This window comes from Myodes glareolus, chromosome 19 (genome assembly GCF_982192425.1).
Source record: "Myodes glareolus chromosome 19, mMyoGla1.1, whole genome shotgun sequence".
In the NCBI taxonomy this organism is placed as follows: Eukaryota; Metazoa; Chordata; class Mammalia; order Rodentia; family Cricetidae; genus Myodes; species Myodes glareolus.
Genome location: NC_142044.1, coordinates 63,978,989 through 64,000,621, shown reverse-complemented (window position 1 = coordinate 64,000,621; position 21,633 = coordinate 63,978,989). Strand labels below are relative to the sequence as shown.

Below are 21,633 nucleotides of genomic sequence, written 5' to 3'. Positions count from 1 at the left end.
ACACAGGGCCTTATTCATTGCAACAATAGGGGTACCTGAGGGCTTAGACAATGACATGAACTCGGCCGTAGGTTTTGCATACATCACCTAACCCAGTCCTCAGCACTGCCCGAGTTGGCTGTTGGCAACGCCTAGTTTATAGATGAGGAAATCAAGGCTTAGAGGGATAAAATAGATCTCCCAAGGGTCACCTGTGGCTAATAGCTGAGACTGTTTTGAAAACTGACTGTGCACACTGATGAGACTGCCACACTTCTGAGGAACATTTCCTTTCTCCCTTAACCCTGCACCAGCTATAGAGGTGGCTCCTCTAAAGGGGGACTGAGCCTGAGGTCACGTCTCTTGGCACCAGCATCCATCAGCTGGTGCCCTTTATACTAGCTTAGCTCCCATAGAAAACCTTCATATTCATCCTCTGACTGGGGTGCTGCGGCCAACCCCCTTGCTCCTCACTCCATCCTCTTACCCCTTTAGTCCCCCTCCCCCATGCCTAGTACTGCATGGAAGGTGTTATCATGGAATAGAATCTTAGATTAAAAGCAGCAACAACAACAATTTCATCTGGAATTGGCGACATGTGCTCATAATCTCAGCTTGCGGGAGCTGAGGCAGGAGATCATGGGTTTTAGGCGAACAAGTTACATAGTAAGATCCTATCAAAAAATGAAATGATTGCCAGACAGTGGTGGAGCACACCTTTAATCTCAGCACTGGGGAGGAAGAGGCAGGTGGATCTCTCTGAGTTTGAGACCAGCCTGGTCTACAGAGTGAGTTCCAGGACAACCAGAACTATACAGAGAAACCCTGTTTCAAAAAACCAAAAAGAATACATACATAAATACATACATACACACACATACATACATACATACATTCATATACACACATACACATATACATGCATACATACATATTCTAAGTGAGTAAATAGAGAAGAAACTACTTGGCCCTTGGACAATCTGAAAAACTAACAAATGAATGTAGAAATGTATTTTAATAGATATATCATGAATGCATAAAACATATGTTGATAATGATGTGTCTGACACCAAAGATATACAAACCTATTATATGTGCATGTTTTTAATTGTCTCTCACAGTCCAGGTTGACCTTGAACTTACTAGATAGCTGAGTATTATCTTGAACTTCTGATCCTCCTGCCTCCACCTTCCGGGTGTTAGGAGGACGTGTATGCATCACACTCTGTACTCTGTCAACTAAACTCTGCCCTTGCCACACGAATCTATAACTGTGAGAACGTAGGCACACAAGCACGCCGTGTCCGTATGCGAGAGGAGAGCAGCGCTGAGGAACTGAAGATGACCGTGCGGTCAGTCCCAGCTGGAAGTGGGCGCAGCTCTGTGAAGAGTGCATTTAGACACATGAGGCCTCAGCGTGACTGAAAAAGTCGTAATTGCATAGAATGAACTGCAGTATTACAGGACTGAAGTCTATATGCCCTACTATGTGATAACTTCATCGCTTCCTCTCCTGTTCTCCTGCGGTAACTTCAGGTGTTGGGGGTAGCTGCTTAAAATGTCATTTGACACTAATTGTCTCCATCTGAGCTGGTCATTCTTCCCGGAAATCTCACATGATACACGGTAATCTTTCACAGTTGGTGTGTGTGTGTTGGCCACTATACAGAGTATACATGTAGTTTTTCATAGTTGGTGTGTGTTGGTCACCATACAGAGTACACATGTAGTCTTTCATAGCTGGGGTGTACTGGCCACCATACAGAGTATACATGTGTATTAATTGATTACTATCGCTATCAGTAAGGCTTCCTTCCAGTCAGTAGCCACTGATGGTAGTTTTAGGGGAGTAGAAAGTTATGTTTTCAACTGAATAGGAAGCTGACACCCTTAGCCCCTGCATTGTTTCAGGGTCAACTATATTTACGAAATCTGTGCCAGACATAAAGACTAAGAGTAGGCGAGGGGTGGTGGTGCACCATTTGTTGACTATGCTTTCTTTTTTCCATTTTATATTTTTACTTCTTTGTCAAAAATCAGGTGTTTGTAGGTGTGTGGATTGATATCCAGGTCTTCGATTCAGTTCCGTTTGTCCTCCTGTCTGTTCTTATGCCAATACCAGGCTGTTTTCAGTGTTGTAGCTCTGTAGTAGAGTTCGATGTCAGGAATTGTGAGGCCTTCAGAAGTTCCTTTATTGTACAGGATTCTTTTGGTTATCCTGGATTTTTTGCTTTTCCATATGAGGTTGAGTATTGTTCTTTCGAGGTCTGTGAAGAATTTTGCTGCGATTTTGATAGACATTGCTTTGAATCTGTAGATTGCTTTTGGTAAGATTACCATTTTTACTACGTTAATTCTGCCTACCCAAGAGCATGGGAGATCTTTCCATCTTCTAGTATCTTCTTCAATTTCTTTCTTCAAAGATTTAAAGTTCTTGACTCACTGGCTGCTGCTCAACCCGGAGGCGGTGGCAAAAGAGGAAACTTCGTGGACCGCCTAGACCTGAGCGCCTGAACAAGAGCTGCTGTCCTTGGATCCGGAAGAGATCCGGAAAGGCCTGGAACATACTGAGAGCCAGTTCCATAATTGCCACAAGGTACTGATCCGGGGCCTCCCGGGAGATGTGACCAATCAGGAAGTACACGATCTTCTGAGCGACTGCTTAATTCAAGCACTATTTGGTGGACAAATACAAAGGGACAGCTTTCGTGACCCTGCTGAATGGGGAGCAGGCTGAAGCCGCCATCAAGGCCTTCCACCAGAGCTGCCTTCAAGAGCGGGAGCTGTCAGTTCAGCTGCAGCCTACAAATGCTCTGTTGTGTGTGGCCAAACTGCCGCCCAGCCTGACCCAGGCACAGTTTGAGGAGTCGGTGCGGCGCTTTGGCAGCCTGGAGCGCTGCTTCCTAGTGTACAGCGAGCTCACAGGCCACTCTAAGGGATATGGCTTTGCAGAGTACATGAAGAAAGACTCGGCTGCCAGAGCCAAGTCTGATTTGCTGGGCAAGCCACTGGGCCCCCGCACAGTGTATGTGCATCGCAAAGATGCTGGGCAGCCGCCCCCTGTCTTGTTGCACTCCCGGTGCCTCTGTGTGGACCACCTGCCACCTGGCTTCAATGATGTGGATGCCCTGCACCAGGCACTGTCAGCCTTCTACACCCCCACCTTCTGTCAGCTGGCATGTGGCCAGGATGGGCAGCTGAAGGGCTTTGCAGTACTGGAGTATGAGACAGCAGACACGGCAGAGGCTGCACAACAGCGGGCAGATGGCCTGGCTCTGGGTGGCAGTCACCTTCGTGTGTCCTTCTGAAAAAGATGAGGGGTCTAGTCTCATTTGGGGTCTTTCCTAGTTAGAATTCCACTGCTGTGATAAACGCCATGACTGATACCAACTTGGGGAGGCTGGGGTTTGTTTTCTACTACACTTCACCATCCATCAAGGTTGCCGGGGTTCAAACCTGGAGGCAGGAACTGAAGCAGAGACCATGGATGAAGGCTGCTTACTGGTTTTGTCTCTCTGGCTTTCTACCTTCCTTGTACAACAGAACCACCTGTCCCAGGATCACATCACCCACCATAATGAGACTAGGCTCCCCTGCATGAGTTAACAATTAAGAACACACCCTGTAATCATATCGGCAGGCCAATCTGATGAAGGCAACTCTTTGAGGTTCTGTCTTCCCAGGTGTTTCTACTTAATAACTGAGGCTATTACCGCAAGGTTTTATTCATTTTTGAGAGGAGGTTTCTTGGAGCCCAAATTGGCCTCAAATTCAATATTTATTTAACGGAGGATGACCTTGAACTTCTGATCTTCCTGTCTCTGCCCCTCAAATGTTGGAGTTACAGGCATGTGCCACCAAGCCTGGCTTAGAAATTTTCATTCATCTTCCCTGATACGTATTATTTCATAATGTAGGGGATCCCATGGCACATTTAACTGTCCCTACTTTAAATCTTTTCTTTTATTTACATATCTATTTATTTTTGCAGTGGTGAGATCATATGTGCAGGACCTTGGGAAGAACTCAAGGATAGGCATGTGCCACCAGCCTAGCTTGTGTGTGTGTGTGTGTAGGTACATGTGTGGTCATGTGAGTGTACATGCACTCAACTAGTGTGCGATGTCTTTACCTCCTTCTCCCTTTTCTTCCCTCAGTCAATCCTTGATTTTGTTTTTTGTCATTGTTTTGAGACAGGGTCTCTCTGTAGTCCTGAAACTCTATATATACACTAGCCTTGAACCCACAGAGATCTCTTGCTTCTGCCTCTTGAGTGTTGGGATTAAAGGCATGTGCTACCATATTCAACTAATCCTTGTTGTTTTGTTTTGTGGAGCCAGGATCTTACTATACAGTCCAGGTTGGCCTGGAACTTGGTATGTAACTTGGGCTGGCTTTGAATTTGTGATCCTTCTGTCTCCCAACTGGTGAGATTACAGGCATAGGGCATCACACTGGGTTCTAGGTCAACTTGTTTATTACTTACAACCATGGCTCATATAACCCAGGCTAGCCTCCAACTGGGAAATGTTGAGCCAAAGCTGGCCTGGAAGTTCTGATCCTCCTCCATTGGCTGAGAAGGATCAGAAGTTCAAGGTCTACGTAGTATAAGGATCATGTCTAAGTGCTGGGATTACAGCTACGTGTCGCCATGCCCAGCTTGGTAACGTTTCTTTATCGTCACTTCATTATGTTTTTATTTATTTATGAGTGAATATTCGTGGCATGGAGCATATGTGGAAGCTAGAGGACAACCTGAGGGCGTCTGTTCTCACCCCCACATGGAGGTCTAGGGGACTGAACTCATCAGGCCTGGTAGCAAGCGCCTTCCCCCACTGAGCCCTTCAAAGTTTCTGTATAAAGCTGGGTGTGGTAGCGCATGCATGCAATCCTACCACTCAAGAGACCGTGTGCCGCTATCTAGTGTGGGCTGAATTTGGAGCTTTTTTATTTTATCTATCTATCTACTTATTTTTGCTTTTTCAAGACAGGGTATCTAACTGCTCCTAACTGCGATGGAGCAGTTAGGACTCACTCTATAGACCAGGCTGGCCTTGAACTCACAGAGATCTGTCTGCCTCTGCCTCTGCCTGCCTCCCAAGTCCTGGGGTTTAAGGCTTGTGCCACCACCGCCCAGTTATACAGTTCATTTTTAAAACACTTTCTTATTTAGAAGCAACTTCAGACTTTCCAATGTTGGAAAAGGGGGCAAGGGAGAAGCCTCGGTCAGTAAAATGCCTGCTGTGTAAACATGAAGACTGGAGTTCAGATTCCTTCCACCATGGAAAAGTTGGGGACAGTGGGGACGGGCGGATCCCTGAAGCTCCTCGCCGGCAGCCTAGCCAGGCTGTGAGCTCCAGGTTCAGTGAGAGTTCTTGTCTCAAAATGTAAGCTGGGGAGAGAAGAGGACGACACCCCAAAGATCCCCTCACTTTCACACACGTACACGCAGCACGTGCACACACATGTGCACACACACCTACACACAAGCTAGGCTGCTGCCACATGTCTGAACTCAAAATACTGAGGAAATGGATGCAAGAAAATCAAGACCAGCCTCATTCCATAGTGAGTTCAAGGCCAGCCTTGACAATATGAAATTCCCAAAACCAAGAAAAATAACTGAAAGGCAGAATAAAGAAGGCCTGTATGACCAGGCAGTAATGGCACACACCTTTAATCCCAGCACTCGGAAGGTACAGGTAGGTGGTCCTCTGAGTTCGAGGCCAGCCTGGTCTACAAGAGCTACTTCCAGGACAGACACCAAAGCTACAGAGAAACCTTGTCTCAAAAAACCAAAAAGCCCTGCATGTACATAAACATTTACATTTTTAATCACTTACTTTGTATTCCCTGAAACATTCAAACATACTTTATAGGCATGGTTCTTCATGGCAGGAATATCGTATGCAGAACAGTTTATTAGTCTAATGGGCACAAAGGCCGCTATTATCCTGGAGTTTTGCTCTGCTGGGGCTCAACCCAGGGCTGTGGGCCTGCAAGACAAGCATTCTGCTGTTGAACTCCACCTCCGGCTCTCGTTTTGAGACAGACTCTTAGGCTGCCATTGAGTTTGTGATCCTCCTGCGTGGGCTCCACAGAGCTGGGATTATAGGCATGCACACCTGGCTAGCGCTTTCCTGTTGCTGTGAGAGTCCAAGGGATCATCAGGAAAGACATGAAAAGGTCTTTCTTCCTAGACCTCCTCTCCAAATCACAGAGATCCACCTGCCTCTGCCTCTCGAGTGCTGGGATTAAAGACATGAACCACCCCAACCTGACTCTTTCTTTTTTATGTGGAGACAGAAAAAATCTCACAAATCCTAGACTTGTTGAGCTTGCTATTTAGCCAAGGATAACGTCCAATGAATCTCCCTCCCTCCACTTCCCAAGTACTAGGACTAGAGCGCACACCATCTCACTTGGCAAACCTCTCTCTCTCTTTTCAATTTACAGACGGTAACAGCAAGCTTTATTTTTTTGTGGAGACCGAGTCTCACTATGTAGACCTGGCACTCCCAGAGAGCTACCTGCCACTGCCTCCTGAATGCTGGGATTAAAGAGATGCACCACCATGCCCAGCCTTCCTTTTGGATTTTTTTTTTGAGACTTAATTTTGTAGTTAAGGGTGCCTTAGAACTAAAGATTACCCTGGGGCCTGTGAATTAGCATGGTAGTTTGAAAGAGAAATGTCTTTCATAAATTCATGAATGTAAATGCTTGGTCCCGAGTTGGTGGTGCAGTTTGGGAAGATTCTGGAACATGTAGCCCAGGAGCCTTGTTGGGGGAAGGATGTCACCGTGGGTGGGCTTTGAGAACTTAAAGCCTTGCCCCACTTACAGATGACTCTCCCTCTCTGCCTCCTGTGTGTGATGGAGATGTGATATCTCAGACAACAGGCCCTGTCTCAAAACAACCAAAGCCATTTTATTTTCAACATATATTACATAAAACATATATTACAATGATTCAGGAAGAAGAAAGGGTTAGCACCAGTAGAATTGCTCAAGGTGGCCTTCTTTTCTCCCTAGCACGGGGCCCTCTGCCTTGGCATCTGAGAGACGCCTAGTCCCGTGCTGCAGAGAGGTGAGACATCCAGGTGACCCACAGTGCTAACCAAGCTGGGATCACCTTGGCAGCCACCAACTGAATTCTACTCAGCAGTAATAAGATTCTCCAGGGCTTGACTCGCTGGGCTCTGCCAACCATCTAGCATCCAGAGAGAACAATCCAGTGTTCTCAGCAGCAGCATCCTGTCTCGTTCTCGTAGGTCTGGCCACCGGGATGCTCCTGCAGAGGAGGTCAGATCTTCTACCTGCTTCTTCAACTAACTTTGTGCTGCTTCCTCTTTGCCCTTCACCTTGTTGGGTTTTTTATAGCCCGGCTTCTGTGGGTAGCCCAGGATTCCTAGGACAGCAAGTTCTGCAGTTGTAGATCAAGCTGACGTCACAGAGATCTGCCTGCCTCTGCCTCCCGAATGCTGGGACTAAAGGTCCACAGCACCCCAGGCGGACCTTGTGCTTCCTTACACTCTTTTAAGTGTGTGCAGATGCACTCACACACTATATGCTTACACTGTGTACGTGTGCATCGGTGTCCGTAGACTCACACACTTGCAAGCTCAAGGTATGTGTGTGTAGCCCAGGTGTTCAGTGTCAAATGTCAATTCACGGGTGCTGGATACCTTGTGTTTTAACACAGGCTTTCTCAAGGCCAGTGAGGTCGAGATGCATCTGCCTCAAAAGGTGGCACGCACACACCTACAATCCTGGCATCCAGGAGTCAGAAGCGGGCAGATCTCTGTGAGTTCAAGGCCAGCCTGGTCTACAGAGGAAAGGCCAAACAGAAAAACCCTGTCTCCAAAAGAAGAAAAACCACCACAACGAAACAAAAACGGAGATTCACCTGTTTCCATCTCCAGGTGCTGGGGTGGCCAGCTTCAGCAAGCCTGCCCGTCCTTTTCCTTGGATTCTGCACAATGAAGTCATATCAAATAAGGTAAACAGGCATTGTACAGACAGACAATCACTGTCAAGCTTCTTGTGCTTCTGAATCTCACCCAGGGGGTCGATTTCACACTCTTGCTTGGTGCCAATCATTTCTCATTAGGGCCAGGAAGAACCAGCAATGTAGTCTATGAAGTTTCTTCAGGGACATCCCCTGGGCAGAACATCTATGAAAGCTATTTTGTCCTTTTATTAGGATACTGTAGAAATGGAATGAAGTAAAGGAGGATAAAATCACGTCAGATGGGTACAGAGCAATGGACGCCTCCCCCACCCCACTTCCGAGCACATCCAGTCACCCCACTTTGTGGCAGGAGTTGAAGCAGGGACCCCAGCAAACCAGGCAAACTAACACGGAACTGGTACAGAAGTGCCACAAGGGGGCAGCACAACATCAGGGTTTCTGAGGGGTGGCAGGGCCAGCAGCCTTCCAGCCTTTCTTATTGGCACAGGTGGGGGTCTCTCCATGCTCTCCAAACCTTCCTGTCAGTGCCTCCCACAGGGCCAGCAGGGAGTACTTACCGAAGGGTTCCTCAGTGCTGTGCACAAGGATGAACTCAATTGGCTCAGGCCACTTCCAGATGTGAGTCACAGGAAATAGCCCTGCACATCTATCAGAAAGATCTTTTGATTCAAAGAATATGTGGTTGGAATGGACTGCTATGTCACTGTTTTCTCAGATTGGGGCATTAAGATTTGGGGGTAGGTGCTGTTTGTTTTTAAAATAGAGTGTCATTCCTCCTAGACTGGCCTCAAACACTCTGTGTTGGAGGATGACCTTGACTCCCTGATCCTCTTATGTCTGTGTCCCAATACTGGGATTCGCGGCATGCTCCACCAGGGTTTATTTTATCCTAAAGAAGCCAGGGCCAGAGCCAGTGTGTATGCTAGGCACTCTGAGCATTAGTCCTGTTGTTCACTTTCTGTGTTTTAGAGAGAGAGCCACCAAAGCCTAGACTGCTGTTCCTCATGGAGGCCAGGCTGGCCTTGAATTTATGGCTAGTCTCTAGGCTAAGCCTCCAGAGTCCTGGGATTATAGGCATACACCTTCACCCTAGCTCTAGCGTCTAGACAAACCCACAAACTCCCTAGAACTGTCTAAATGTGAGGAATAGGAGATTGCCCCAAGGGGTAAGGTGACTAAACCTTCAAGCAGAAGGGTGAGGCTCCATCTTCTTAGTTTCATCAACCTGAGGTCGGGACATGGGCTGGTTAGGGCTGGTGACTTTCATTTTGTTGCACGGAGCTGCAAAGGCACTCAGACGAGGCCGACTTGAGGGCTGCTGGTCAGAACACACCTTCAACGCTCCCTGGATACACAGGGGAGAGTCCGGGGACTCTGAGATGACAGGGGACTGGGACAGCCTCCTGTTCCTCCCTCCCACCCAGAACACAGCTCACTAGCTTCAGAAGAAGAGTGGTGTCCAGCTACGCCCCTTGCGTGTGCAACTTCAAAAGATTCTCAGTCGGAAAAATAGGTCATCTAGAAAGGCTAAAAGAAAAAAAATAGAGAAAGAAAGGAAGAGAAAAAGCAGGGTCAATGGGTAAGATCTGCAGTTCCATCAGGAGGTGTTTCTTAGCTACAGAGAGTCTGAGGCTAGCCTGCCTGAGCTCCAGGTGTGACTCAGTTGGGGCAGCTCTTGCCCACCATGCAGAAACCTGGGTTTAGTTTCCAGAACCAAACAAACCAGGCATAGTGTGGAATTCCTGTAATCCCTACATTGGGTAGGTGGAGGCAGAAGGATTAAAAGATCAAGAATATCCACCCCTACATAGATGATTTAAAAAGTAAAACTCCCAAAACCCGCTAAGACAAGTTACATACCTGTACCGCCTACACTCAGCTGGCTGAGGGCAGGAGGATTGACAGTCCTTGGCAGCCGGGACTATATACAGTAAACCGGAGTCAAAACAACAGGAGAGAAAGAGAAAGGATTCTTCATTAGAAGGAACCAATAGATAGGCCACTGTGGGGTTTAAGAGTCATATGCTTTCGCAAAGAAAAAAGACGACCATGAGTACAAGGTACAGACAGTCGGCAGTGAAGGGGAACAGAAAGGACAGAGTTGAAGAACTCTACAAAAGGTGGGTATGTGTTTGTGCATGATATATCCATGACCATAAGTGTGTGTGTGCGTGGTTGTGTGTGTGTCTGTTTGAGAATGTCTGTCTGTCTGTGTGTCCTCCTCACCTTTTGAGCACACATGTAGACCAGGAATATTCATCAAATGATTTTATTCCTTAAAACATTTTGCTTGGCTTCTGAGACAGGGTTTCTCTGTGTCTACCAGGCTGCCCTTGAACTCAGAGAGTAGCCTGAGTCTATCTCCCCATCCTGAGGCACCACCAGACCTCTTCTACCTTAAGCAAGCTCCCACACCTGCTCCCTTCCCCACCAGGCGAGGATGACACAGGGATGCTGGCACGTCCTGCTGTCACACAGTCCCGTCCACCCATCTCGCCTGCCCTGGTCTCCAGATCCGATAGTTCAGAATATTTAGAATCTCCATATTCTTTTGGGGACAGGTTTTTACTCAGCCTGGAACTCACTCATGCCTACCCTGGCCTGGAGGTTTTCCTACTTAACAGGGCAGAGTGGCTCAAAGCAGGAAGGAATTCCTGCAGTGGGCAGTTAGAGACGAGAAGATGAGGATCCTGCTCAAGGTCATCTTTGGCTACAGAGTGGCCTGCCTGGGCTCTATGAGGCCTTGACTAAACCACAATGCTGACAGTGCTTCAGTGCAGCTAAGGAGGAGCTGAGGCAGCAGCATCTTCAGGACTATAAAGCCAGCCTGGACTACACACTGTGTTTCAGTCCAGACCGAGTTACAGGGCAAGACTCTGTGTGAACTCGAAAACTATCAAAGAGAAACAGTTCGTAGCCTACGGTTCCTACTAACCAAAACAGACACAACCAAATGTCAGAAAATAAGATGGAAGTGTGCACCTAACACTTAATGCACCTGTCAGGGAATGAGAGCCAATTCTCATCTACGGTTGCAGATAGGATGTGTTCCCTTAGCATACTTCTGTGGGTCTGCAGTTTTTAGGGTGGCTCACTCAAGGTGTTATGTCTACTTGTTTGTTTGTGTGTTTGTTTGTATTTGCCGTGTCTATTACAATCAATTGAAATTTTTATATTATATTTGCATTATTGCGGCAAATATATTATGGCCATCCTCAGTGCTTGGTGATTCCCTGGGGGTTCAACATATGACAGAGCAGCTGGCCTGCCTGAGAGTTGTTCATGTGCAAGAAAAACACACAACCACAGAGACGGAGACAGGCAGACACACAAAAGAGAGAGAGCGACTCACCAGCGGCTGCGTGTTCGAGTGGGTAGAAGGCAGGGGAACAAGTTTACAGTGTCAGGCCAGATCAGCCTCCCAGGCTGGCCAGAGTCTCCTGAGAAGCTCTCTCAGTTTAAGTAGTTCAGTCTGGTCCAGTGACTAAGGCCAGGAATGGACCCTGTGGCATGTAGAGAGTTGTTGACGATGGGCTGGGAAGCATGGGGTTCTGGGGGGAACACTTAGGGACACATTCTTGAACATAGATGCTGTCACAGGACAGCTGCAGAGACGGACACCACACTACCAGTCGCGCAGTCTTCTCTGGGTCTCATGACCCAGACAAGTTGACACGGTCTAGGCGGAAAGAACACGAGATGAGATTTTACCAATGTGACTGTGGTATGCACGAGGCAGCTTCCCGGAACCTCCCCCACCCCTCCAAAAGAAGTGGAAAAAGTGGAAAAGCCTGCTTACCTTTGTAAGATGCATTCGTGGGGCTGTCAAAAACAGAAGCCATCTAAGAGAAGTTCACTGCTGAGTGCAGACTCAGGCAGGCTGGAGGCAGGGAGCACAGCAGGTTGCTGACACCTCACTGGGTTTTGGGTTTCACTCCTTAGCATTTCACCTACCAGTCCCTCAGGGTGTGGCACATGGTGGTGAGTGCAGGAGCCAGTTGTCACTGGTGAGAATGGTGGCCTTGAGGGAGCAAGCAGGCAGAGGCAGGAGGTGAGTAGCTGGAAGGCAGAATTGGTGGAGAGGGGGGACTCTGCTGCCCTGGAGTCCCTCACTCCCCAGCTCAGATTTTCCCAAGCTTTGGGTCTGAGGACTCAAGCAATGGAACTTGCTGGGATGACTTGTGGGGATTCTTGCTAAAGGTTCTTGCAGGAGCCTGCCCTCTAGAGGAGTCAGTCCTACAGGGCTGCTTGCAGGACACATTCTCAACCTGGCAACCCAATTTAGGGCAGGCTGACTAGGAATACTGTCCTTGGGGGAGAGAAGTCTGTGTTCTCTGCCAAGAAACGGGGCAAAGGACAACCACTACCCAGAGCGCCACTTCTGATGTTTCTGCAGGCAGGCAGGGGAAGAGGGCAAGGCGCTATTGTTCCACGAGACAGCCTAGGGCACCTCTGCACCTCAGCCCTCCACCCTGAGCTAGACCCTGTGGGAAGCCTACCCTTCCTGCCTGGGATTTTACCTGGAGAGATAGATGTTCTCTGGGGTGGACGGCTCTTCCTCTGCAGGAGGGGCCTGTGGCCAGACAGTGTGGTGTCCTGGGCATCTGGCCTGGGTCCCCAGAGGGGCTGTCCGAATCTCCTCCAGACCGATCCCCAACCCGTGGCTCAGAAGCCACGGAGCTGGGGCTTGACCTCTTCAGGGCTTCAAAGAGAAAGGCACAGGAAGGAGACTCTTAGTGACTTCAAAACGCACAAGACTTAGTGCACTGCCCTGCAGCGCCCAAGTACCTGACTGGTCCTCCAAGGAATCTTTGCCTCCTTTGGCCTTGCCCCCACCTCTCCCTGCTTGGCTCAGCATCTCTGCTGTCCCCCTGTTGCTCAACAAGCCCGAGGTCACACTTGAGGGGACACCTGGTCTTTCTGATGTGACAGGTTGTTACGCTCACAGTGTGCCACGAGTGGACACAGGCGTCATTTATCACAAAGGACAGGAGGAAAAGTACAAATCAGATGAAGTGAGAAGGGCGCTCACCTGGTTCTGTGGGTGTCTCCAGGATCCCTCGTCTGTGGAGCCTGGTTCTCACGGAATGCATTGTTTCCCTCTGTGGGAGGCAGGCAGCAGCATAGGTGCCTGAGGCAGCTGACAATTGTTTTTTTCACCCGTTTCCAGCGGTGGTGCCTCTGGCTTCGGGAGGAAGCTGGCCTGGCATCCTGGGGCTGACCATGGATGGTGGCCTCTTCCTGTCTTGTGGACACTTCTCGGGTCACTTCCTGCACTGTGTCCCCAAGGGAGGAGCCTTTGGAGGTTACATGGGAGCGCCAGAGTTTCTCTGGGTCATTTGCAGCCCCATTCTGGTTTGCCCCAACAGCGGGGTACGGAGAGCAGGATGGCTGGGCACTCGCCGTCAGGCTGCCACACAATGCCATTTTAGAGTGCGTGGAACTCTCCCTGGTGGCCAGGCTGCTGCTCCTGAGGGAATCAGCCACAGGACAGCGCAGATGGGATAGGTGGGCAAGGTGGATCCTCCTAGGCTGGCAGCACAGGGCGGCAGGCATGTTATGCCTTCTGCCACCCTGCCTGGAATTCTTATCTTCCTTCTGGGGCTCAGATGACACGATGAAGGTTGGGGGAGTAAGGTCAGTAGCTCTCCTGAGGGTCCCAGAAAAGGTGTTAAGATTTCTCAGGTTGGGGACAAGGCCTGGCTCCGTTGATTTTGCAGATTTCCCCTGGTGATGGCAGCAGTCTCCCCCGGGTGCCCGGTTATAGTTTTCCTCTCCTAGACACTCAATCATTCCTTCATGCTTGCACCCCTTGCCTCTCAAGGCCCCAACAATGCGAGGGCTCGGGGTGCCTGTGGGGCTCGGTATGGATGCCTGTGGCTGGCTGTCCCTCACCATGGGGCGCTCCAGGATTTCGTTGATGGTGGGCCTCCTGTTGGGATTTATCATCAGGATCTCCACAATGACGTTAAAAATGTCTATTGGGACGTGATGAGGAACGCTAAAGTTAGCAGCAAGGATTTGCCGCCTCAGACCCACAGACGAGGTAGCTTGAAACGGTATGTGCCTGGCCACCATAAAATAGAGGAGCACCCCCAAGGCCCAAACGTCACTAGCATAGCCATCATAAGGTTCCCCCCAAAAGACTTCCGGGGCGCAGTAGGCCAGAGTGCCGCAGAAATTATTTATCTTTTCCCCAGGGAGAACTTTAACGGCCAGGCCAAAGTCACACAACTTGGCAGTGCCATTGGAGTCAATCAAGATGTTCTTTGCCTTTATGTCTCTGTGCACGATACAGTTGTTGTGGCAGTGTTTCACTGCCTGTAGTATCTGCCAAAAGAGCTTCCGAGCCTCGTATTCCTTTAATCCTCCCGGTTTGCGGATCTGACGCAGTAGGTCCCCTTTGGAGGCGTACTCCATTATAACGTAAGTCACCTCCCGTGTCTGGACCTCCTGGAAGAACTTGATAATATGCGGATGAACGAGGGATTTCATGATATCAACCTCGTTATTATCTGTGGGGTACCTCTCTGTATTGCCTAGAATCTTGACAGCCACGTAGGTGAGAGTAGGCATGTGGAAGGCAAGTTTTACTGGTGCAAAGGCTCCTCGTCCCAATGTCGTCATTATTTGACAAACATCGGTGAAGGTCTTTTCATCGCAATAGAGGGTGTCTCCGCCCTGCTCCATGGTCGGATTCTTGTTGAAACACAATGGGAATTTTAAACAGTTTATATCACACCAATGAGAATGTTTATCACTATGAATTCCTACATCCCAAAGAGAAAAAGAGTCACAGATATTTCAGGTAACCTAATTAGGTATGTAGTACTCAGGAAGGGAAGGAAGTACCTTCCAAAGCAGTGGACAGCAGAATATAACACAGATCACGTTGGCCGGATTCACCCAGAAACTGAGAGAATAAAACAAAGGGTCGCAGAAGCTACGAGCCACTTATTGGGAAGAAGAACCATCGTCTTACTCGAGCTGAACATTCATTGAGAGAGAAGATACTAATAAAATCACATGCAAGAGAAGTTGATGAGACAACAGAAACCCCCAAAACCCAGAGTGTCTTGGTGGGGAGATGGCTCAGGAGGTCAGAAGGTTTACTATTCCTGCAGAGGACCTGTGTTTGGTTCTCAGGACCCAGGTCAGGTGGATCACTGACCCCAGTTCTAGGAGATCCTACACCTCTGACCTCTGAGGGCATTCAAACACACGGGTGGACAATCGCAAGGGCACACACACACACACACACACACACACACACACACTTGAGGTTGCCTACATGTACACTCACATGTACTACATTTAATTTTAAATAGCGATATAAGTCTTTTTGTATAATTTTATTTCTATGACCTGGAAGGACATAAGAGGGCAACAGATCCCCTAGGTGTGGCGCTTCAGGAAGTTATGATGTCGTGGGACTGCTGTGAGGCAGACCTAGGTCTTTTGGGCTAAGAGTACATGCTCCTAACTGCTGGGCTGTCTCTCCAGGCTAACCCACCCATCCCCAAAGAAATCTGATTTTGAAAACCCTGAGAGTCCTTCCATGGACTGGAAAATGAGGATGGAATTGAGAAACTTCTTGGTATAAATTCAACTAAGAAGATATGATAAAGAACAAGATTGAAATGTTTATGAGGAAACAATCTGCATAGGAAAGCCCAGGACCAGGCAAACCTACTGATGAATCCTTCCAATCTCTTGAAGACAAATGTCAGTGCTCCTCAATACTCCACAAAATAGAAAGGTACTTAGCAGTTCCAAACTCGTTCATGCCAAAACCAGGAAAACACAATGAAGAAAAATAGAGGCTATTTCCATGATGAACATAGATGTAAAAGTCCTTAATAATACTACTTAATACTTTTCACCAAATTCACATTAGCCAGGCCACACTTCATGGTTAAAATATGCTCACAATGATCCATGCTCTATGTATTTAGCCTGACAACACAACATTGAAACAGAATTAAGGGCAAGAGTGCCACAGTCATACAGAAGGATGGCCAGAGAGAAGGATGAAACTGTGGGGCTCTAAAGAACATGGTTGACACTGGAGAAGATCGCTCTCCATGAGAAAAGCCAGTCCTTCAAATGTGTCCCTTTTCTTCTCTCATATGTGAAACTTGGGAGCAGGAGGGAGTCCTCAACATAAAGAGGGGCTCCTAGGAGTGTGGAGGAGGTAATGTGAGAAGAAAGCAAAGCAGTGTGGGTTAATCACATGATCATGTGATCAGAATGCATTCGAGATGTTCCTGCGATTGCCAGGACTAAATTGTTCCTATGATATGGTACGCCATAACAAGGAGAGGTCTGAAATAACATAAGAAATGGACCAAGGAACACATAACAAAAGTAAATGAAGAAGTAAACCTAAATACAGAGGTTCTGGAGAGATGAGTTAGTGTTTAACAGCACCTCCTGCTCTTTCAGAGAACCCTGGTTCGAGGCCCAAACCACACGGTGCTCACAATCACTTGTTACTTGAGTTCTAGCTAATCTGTCTCCCTCTTGTGACCTCCAAAGGTGCGGGGCTCATGGTGCACACACAGACATGAAAACAAAACCTCATACACATAAAATAATCATATTAAAACTTATACCCCTGAAAGCACAACTAAAAATAAACACTGCTGGGCTATGGGGGCACATGTGTTTAATTTCAACACTCAGAAGGAAAAGCGGGTGATCTTTTAGTTTGAGGCCAACCTTATCAACAGAGTGAGTTGAAGAAAGGCCAGAGCTACACAAAGAATTTCTGTCCTGAATTCTCCTCCCAATACAACCGCAAAATGAACAGAGAGTGAAAAAAAAAAGAACATGAAAAAGTAAGCTCATGAATCAAGCCAGAAAATGCATAATACACCAAGAACAACAACAACAACAACAACAAATATAAAGGGAACAGAGTTGGAGAAAAACTCACTATGTTGGAGCTCAGCAGACCTTGAAAGTCCAAGCAGCCTCTTTCACCAGCAAAGAGCGCCAAACACTTTCCACCTCACGAACCCACCTGCATAGTAAGGAGAGGAGGAGCCTCAGTCAGAGCACTGAGGGCACAGGGCTCTGTCGGGTAAGGATAAAAAAATGACAAATGATGGTTTGCACAGCTCATTGCGTTTCTTCAACTTCTGATACCAAGGACAAAAAGGATGAGTTAGAAAGTGAGAAGACCAAGAGACTTGGAAGGGGTGGGCAGGAAGCAGTGAGATCAGGGGAATGGGCTCAAAGCTGTCCACGTACGTGTCTGTAAATGCCACTGCGAGAATACTCATGTTGTAGAGTCAATGGAAACAAATGTTTTAAAATGGTGAACGAAGGAATAAACCCAGAGAAAATATTAAAACTAAACATTAAAATCGAGTAAACATCCAATTAACGCAGATAACAAAAATTGCCCCAAATTATACCCCAGACCAAGGGAGAAAGAAAGGAAGAAAGGGTTACTTTAAATCCTGGAAACCCAAACCTCTAAACCCCAAATCTGTGATCTTAGAAGGAAACTCACTGTGTTCGGATTCAACGCTTGACGAACTGTAAGCAGCTCCCTTCTCTCTCAATCAACTTTCAGCTGAAGATCAGTCTCTACACTGTAAGGAGAGGAGGCAGCCTCAGGCAGAGTTGTGAGGCAACAGGGTTCTGTCATTGTGAGGTCAGAGCAAGAAATGGACCAATGATGGCTTAGCTCAGACACTGGTTTTCCTCACTTCTGTTCTCACGACAGGGAAGGCTGCTCTGGTCAGGGGGAGCAGCGCTGCTTACACTCAAATGACTGTCCCTAGTGTTGCCCAGTGCCCCAATTTTTCCTGCTAGGCCCACTCTCCAAGGTCCACAATTTTCCCCAAATGGTGTCGCGTGGTGGGAACACTCTCCAAACACTTGATTCTTCGTGGGACCTTGACACCCAAACCTTAACAAGGACCCTGTCCACTTTAACAACAAAACGAGCAGTCATAAGTATGACAATGAACTCCAGAGCACTGGCTGCCCCCAGTTACGAGCTCTGATACTCTCTCCTTAGTAGGTGGATAGTGTTTTGCTTTTCACTTGGTCCCTAGCCAAACTTCTGTGACAAGTTGGTAAGAACTCATCATGTCTACACTCAAAGTGTTCCATTTCTTTTTCTTTCAACTTAGTTTGATGCTTCCTTTAGGATGGCAGCTCCTTACTACATCGAGATGCTGTGACCAAATACTGCTTTCCATGGTACTCTATGGCTTGGGACAAACATCTGTGGGGCCGAGAGCAAGATGACATCATTCATCACACGATCCCTATTATTCCTGACACTGCTTACCAAAGCCCAAGACCCCCCAAAGACAGTGTTCTGATAGGTTTGTTCAAAAGGACCAAGAAAATACTTGTCAGCCAGAACCCCACAGACAACATAGGTAGGTCATGGAGCCATATCCTGGCACCTAGGCCCCTCTGCTCTCAAACAGAAGGTCTTAGGTGTGTCCCTTAAAAACAACAGAAATTGGTCGCTTGCATCTCTGGACATTGGCAAGGTAAGATCAAGATGCCAACAGAATGAGTGTGTAACAGGACTGCTTTCTAACTCTAATTGGTACTTTGTATGTATTCCTACATGGTCAAGGAAAGGCATGAGCTCAGTCTATCAAGCCCCTTTCTAAAGGCCACCTGTTCTGCTGTGTGGCAGATCTCTAAATGTTAATACTGTTTTTCAGGTTTGAAGTTTCAACATGGACTTGACAGGACACAGACATAGACACATAGTTACATACATATTACAGTCACTCACTCACTCAATCACAAACTCATTATGCACACACACACACACGCACACACTCACACACACACAAATCAAACATGCACAACTAGATGTACTCAGCATGCGGAGAGTCCTTCAGGGTCAGCTGATACACATTATATAGGAACTCAATGGGAAAGTCAGGAGTGGGATATTTGATCATACTCTGAATATCTTGAGACTGTGTTAATAAAATCGATTAAAAACTCAGGGAGCGGCCTTTTCTGTCTCTCCTCCCGAAGAGGCAGCTTCTGCCTTGCTCCATTCTCCCCACTACTCCTCTTCCCCCTTCTGTTTCTGTCTCTCCCTGCCTCTCGGCTCTTCTCCTCTTTCCCCTTCCCTTCCACACCCACTAAATAGATATCCAACCTCACTCTGCACGGCATGCCTATCCATCTGTCTCAACAAAATAAAAATAAAAGAAGATAAGAAAAGAAAAACAAAACAAAACAAAACAAAAAAACCCTCAGGAAGTGGAGCGAGCAAGTAGTTGACAAGAATCAGCCAAGGAAGAACAAAGTAGCCAGCAATAGGAAGAGAGGGATGCACGGGAAGGTGTAGGGAGGGACTTAGCGATTCGGGGTCTTTTTGGTTTGGGATGAGTGAAGAGATGCTTTTCTTGCTGGGTCTCTGTCCAAATAGGAAAGGAGATTGGTTGCTTCTTGGCCTCTGTGAGCTAGCAGGTCATCACCCCAACATCTGACTCCCAAGTCTTTATCAGTAAATAGAACAAAGGAAGCTTCGTTAAACTTACATTTTGGTGAGTGTGGCCAAGCTGGTCCCAGCCAGCGGGACCAGAAGTCCCGCTAGGCCTCAGCCTATGTGGTGAGGTGTTGACTGTCGGGCCCTGGGGAGAAGAAAGTAATTAAAATGCAAGTAGATTCAGGTTAGGCCATTAAACTGACAGGAAAACAAGAAAAGTCTCATAAAGGTGAGCACAGGGCTTCTTTTATTGGTTTGTCAGGACGGGTTTCTCTGTTGAACAATCATGGCTGTCCTGGAACTCGCTCTGTAGACCAGGCTGGCCTCAAAGTCACAGAGGTTCAGCTGCCTCTGCCTCCCGATTGCTGGCATTAAATGCATGCGCCGCTACGGCCCGGCACGTGGCAATTTTAAAGCTAGGAAAGTGGAGGCAGGAGGACCAGCAGTTCAGGCCATCTTTGGCTACACAGTGGTCTTGAGGCCAGCCTGTGCTACAGGAGACCCTCTCTCACCAAACCAAAAGCAAAAGCAAACAGAAGGGCAAGGACTGCTTTTGTCTTGTACAAGACTGAGGGTCCCACTGCTTCAAAAGTAACCTTTGCTGTGAGACACGGGGCATGGACACGAGTGTGCCCATGAGTGTGTCATCAACAACCGAGGCGGGAGGCCTGCGATCGGCCTTTTGTGTTCTTGAAGCTATGCTGCCGTCCCCTCCCATAAGTAGTCAACAGATTTACACGGTCAATGGACCTCACAGGACCCGCCCAGAACCAGCTCTGGGGCATAAGACAAAGAAACCGGATGGAAGTTGACAAGAGTTCAAACAGGACGTTCTCTGTCGACTGAACGTTCACACCCCAAGGCATCACATGTGCACACATTACACACTTAGTTACTGGCTAGCAGCTCTCTGAGAGATCGAGGCCAGTCTGGCCTACAGACCAAGTTCCATAACAGCCAGAGCCACACAGAGAGGATCCCCGTCTGGAAAAATAAAGAAAGGATGAGATGAAAGAGTTTTCCTCTAGCCCAGGCTTGTGATAACCAGATAAAGACAGTCCTTGTCAACAAAATGTCCCCCCTGTTTTTCCAAAAGGACAGGTATTTGGTATTTGGGGTGGGTCTCTGGAGTGCTGGGCAGAACATCCCAGCACTAGGTAGTTTTGTTTCAGAACATGTTCCTTGAGGTCTTGGGCCAGCAGAACTCATCCTTTGCTTCCAAATCATTATTGCCCCCACCCCTGCGCCTGATAACACAGGAGCTTTAGTACTGTAATCGCCCCGCCCCCTGATAGAAAATGAAAACGTCCCACAAAAGATCAGTTTCAGGCACACAGAAGGACAGAAGATGGTGGAGGGACCTGGTGTGCTATGTCCCACCAAGGAAAGTTCCTCTCTTCCTCAAACAACAGGTTCTTTTTAGACCTTTCACTTTTCCTGTTCTTGAATCCTTTTCAGCTGCCCTGTTCCATAATTAGCATCACAAAATGGGATCTAACTATTACCCCTGGCCCTCTCCATCCCTGACTTTTGAACCGCCAGGAAGATCCTAAGATGACCACTTAGGAGGAGGCTTTCTGCTAGAGCACAGGCAGACATACATCGGTGCCCTTCCTTAGGACACCATCCAGTGTGCCTGTCAGTCCTCTGGACAGGAGTCCACATGACTTGCCCTGGACTCGGAAAGGAACTGGCTGAGTGAAAAAGTGAGAAGATCAAGGGACTTGGAAGGGGTGGGCAGGAGGCAGTGAGATCAGGGGAATGGGCTCAAAGCTTTTCACGTACGTGTCTGTAAATGCCACTGCGAGAATACTCATGTTGTAGAGTCAATGGAAACAAATGTTTTAAAATGGTGAACGAAGGAATAAACCCAGAGAAAATATTAAAACTAAACATTAAAATCAAGTAAACATCCAATTAACGCAGATAACAAAAATTGCCCCAAATTATACCCCAGACCAAGGGAGAAAGAAAGGAAGAAAGGGTTACTACTTTAAATCCTGGAAACCCAAACCTCTAAACCCCAAATCTGTGACCTTAGAAGGAAACTCACTGTGTTCGGATTCAACGCTTGACGAACTGTAAGCAGCTCCCTTCTCTCTCAATCAACTTTCAGCTGAAGATCAGCCTCTGCACTGTAAGGAGAGGAGGCAGCCTCAGGCAGAGTTGTGAGGCAACAGGGTTCTGTCATTGTGAGG

The 21,633-nt window shown here is 47.7% G+C and overlaps 1 protein-coding gene and 1 long non-coding RNA gene across 8 annotated transcripts in view; one reads left to right on the top strand and one right to left on the bottom strand.

Annotated features, from left to right (window-relative positions):
* Positions 1-7,817, top strand: part of LOC148119031 (uncharacterized) — an 18,189-nt gene extending 10,372 nt beyond the window's left edge. Inside the window, exon 3 of the long non-coding RNA XR_015735708.1 lies at positions 7,681-7,817. This is a non-coding gene — a long non-coding RNA (uncharacterized LOC148119031). The remainder of the gene's footprint in view (positions 1-7,680) is intronic.
* LOC148119030 (sperm motility kinase 3A-like) lies at positions 6,887-21,633 on the bottom strand. Of its 7 annotated transcripts, none has more exons than XM_087899303.1 (15): positions 21,489-21,633; positions 19,488-19,580; positions 17,471-17,552; positions 16,889-16,975; positions 12,983-14,649; positions 12,471-12,652; positions 11,750-11,971; positions 11,303-11,629; positions 9,811-9,871; positions 9,387-9,477; positions 9,132-9,295; positions 8,508-8,609; positions 8,039-8,185; positions 7,885-7,950; positions 6,887-7,386 (listed from the first exon to the last, which is right to left on the bottom strand). In XM_087899303.1, exons 5-6 carry the CDS (start codon positions 14,638-14,640, stop codon positions 12,616-12,618), a joined length of 1,695 nt encoding a protein of 564 aa, XP_087755429.1. In that variant the 5' UTR covers positions 14,641-14,649; positions 16,889-16,975; positions 17,471-17,552; positions 19,488-19,580; positions 21,489-21,633; the 3' UTR covers positions 6,887-7,386; positions 7,885-7,950; positions 8,039-8,185; positions 8,508-8,609; positions 9,132-9,295; positions 9,387-9,477; positions 9,811-9,871; positions 11,303-11,629; positions 11,750-11,971; positions 12,471-12,615. The 7 variants fall into 7 exon arrangements, with proteins under 7 accessions (XP_087755429.1, XP_087755430.1, XP_087755431.1 ...); XM_087899304.1 differs by having other exon boundaries at positions 8,508-8,596; XM_087899305.1 differs by having other exon boundaries at positions 7,664-7,950; positions 8,508-9,295.

Bases quoted from the DNA above. Each gene is read 5' to 3' on its own strand.
- LOC148119030 (XM_087899305.1), bottom strand. From the start codon at position 14,640: ATGGAGCAGGGCGGAGACACCCTCTATTGCGATGAAAAGACCTTCACC. The intron at 12,653-12,982 runs GTGAGCGCCCTT...TTCTCTTTGAAG, and splicing joins GGAGACACCCACAGAACCAG to CCCTGAAGAGGTCAAGCCCC.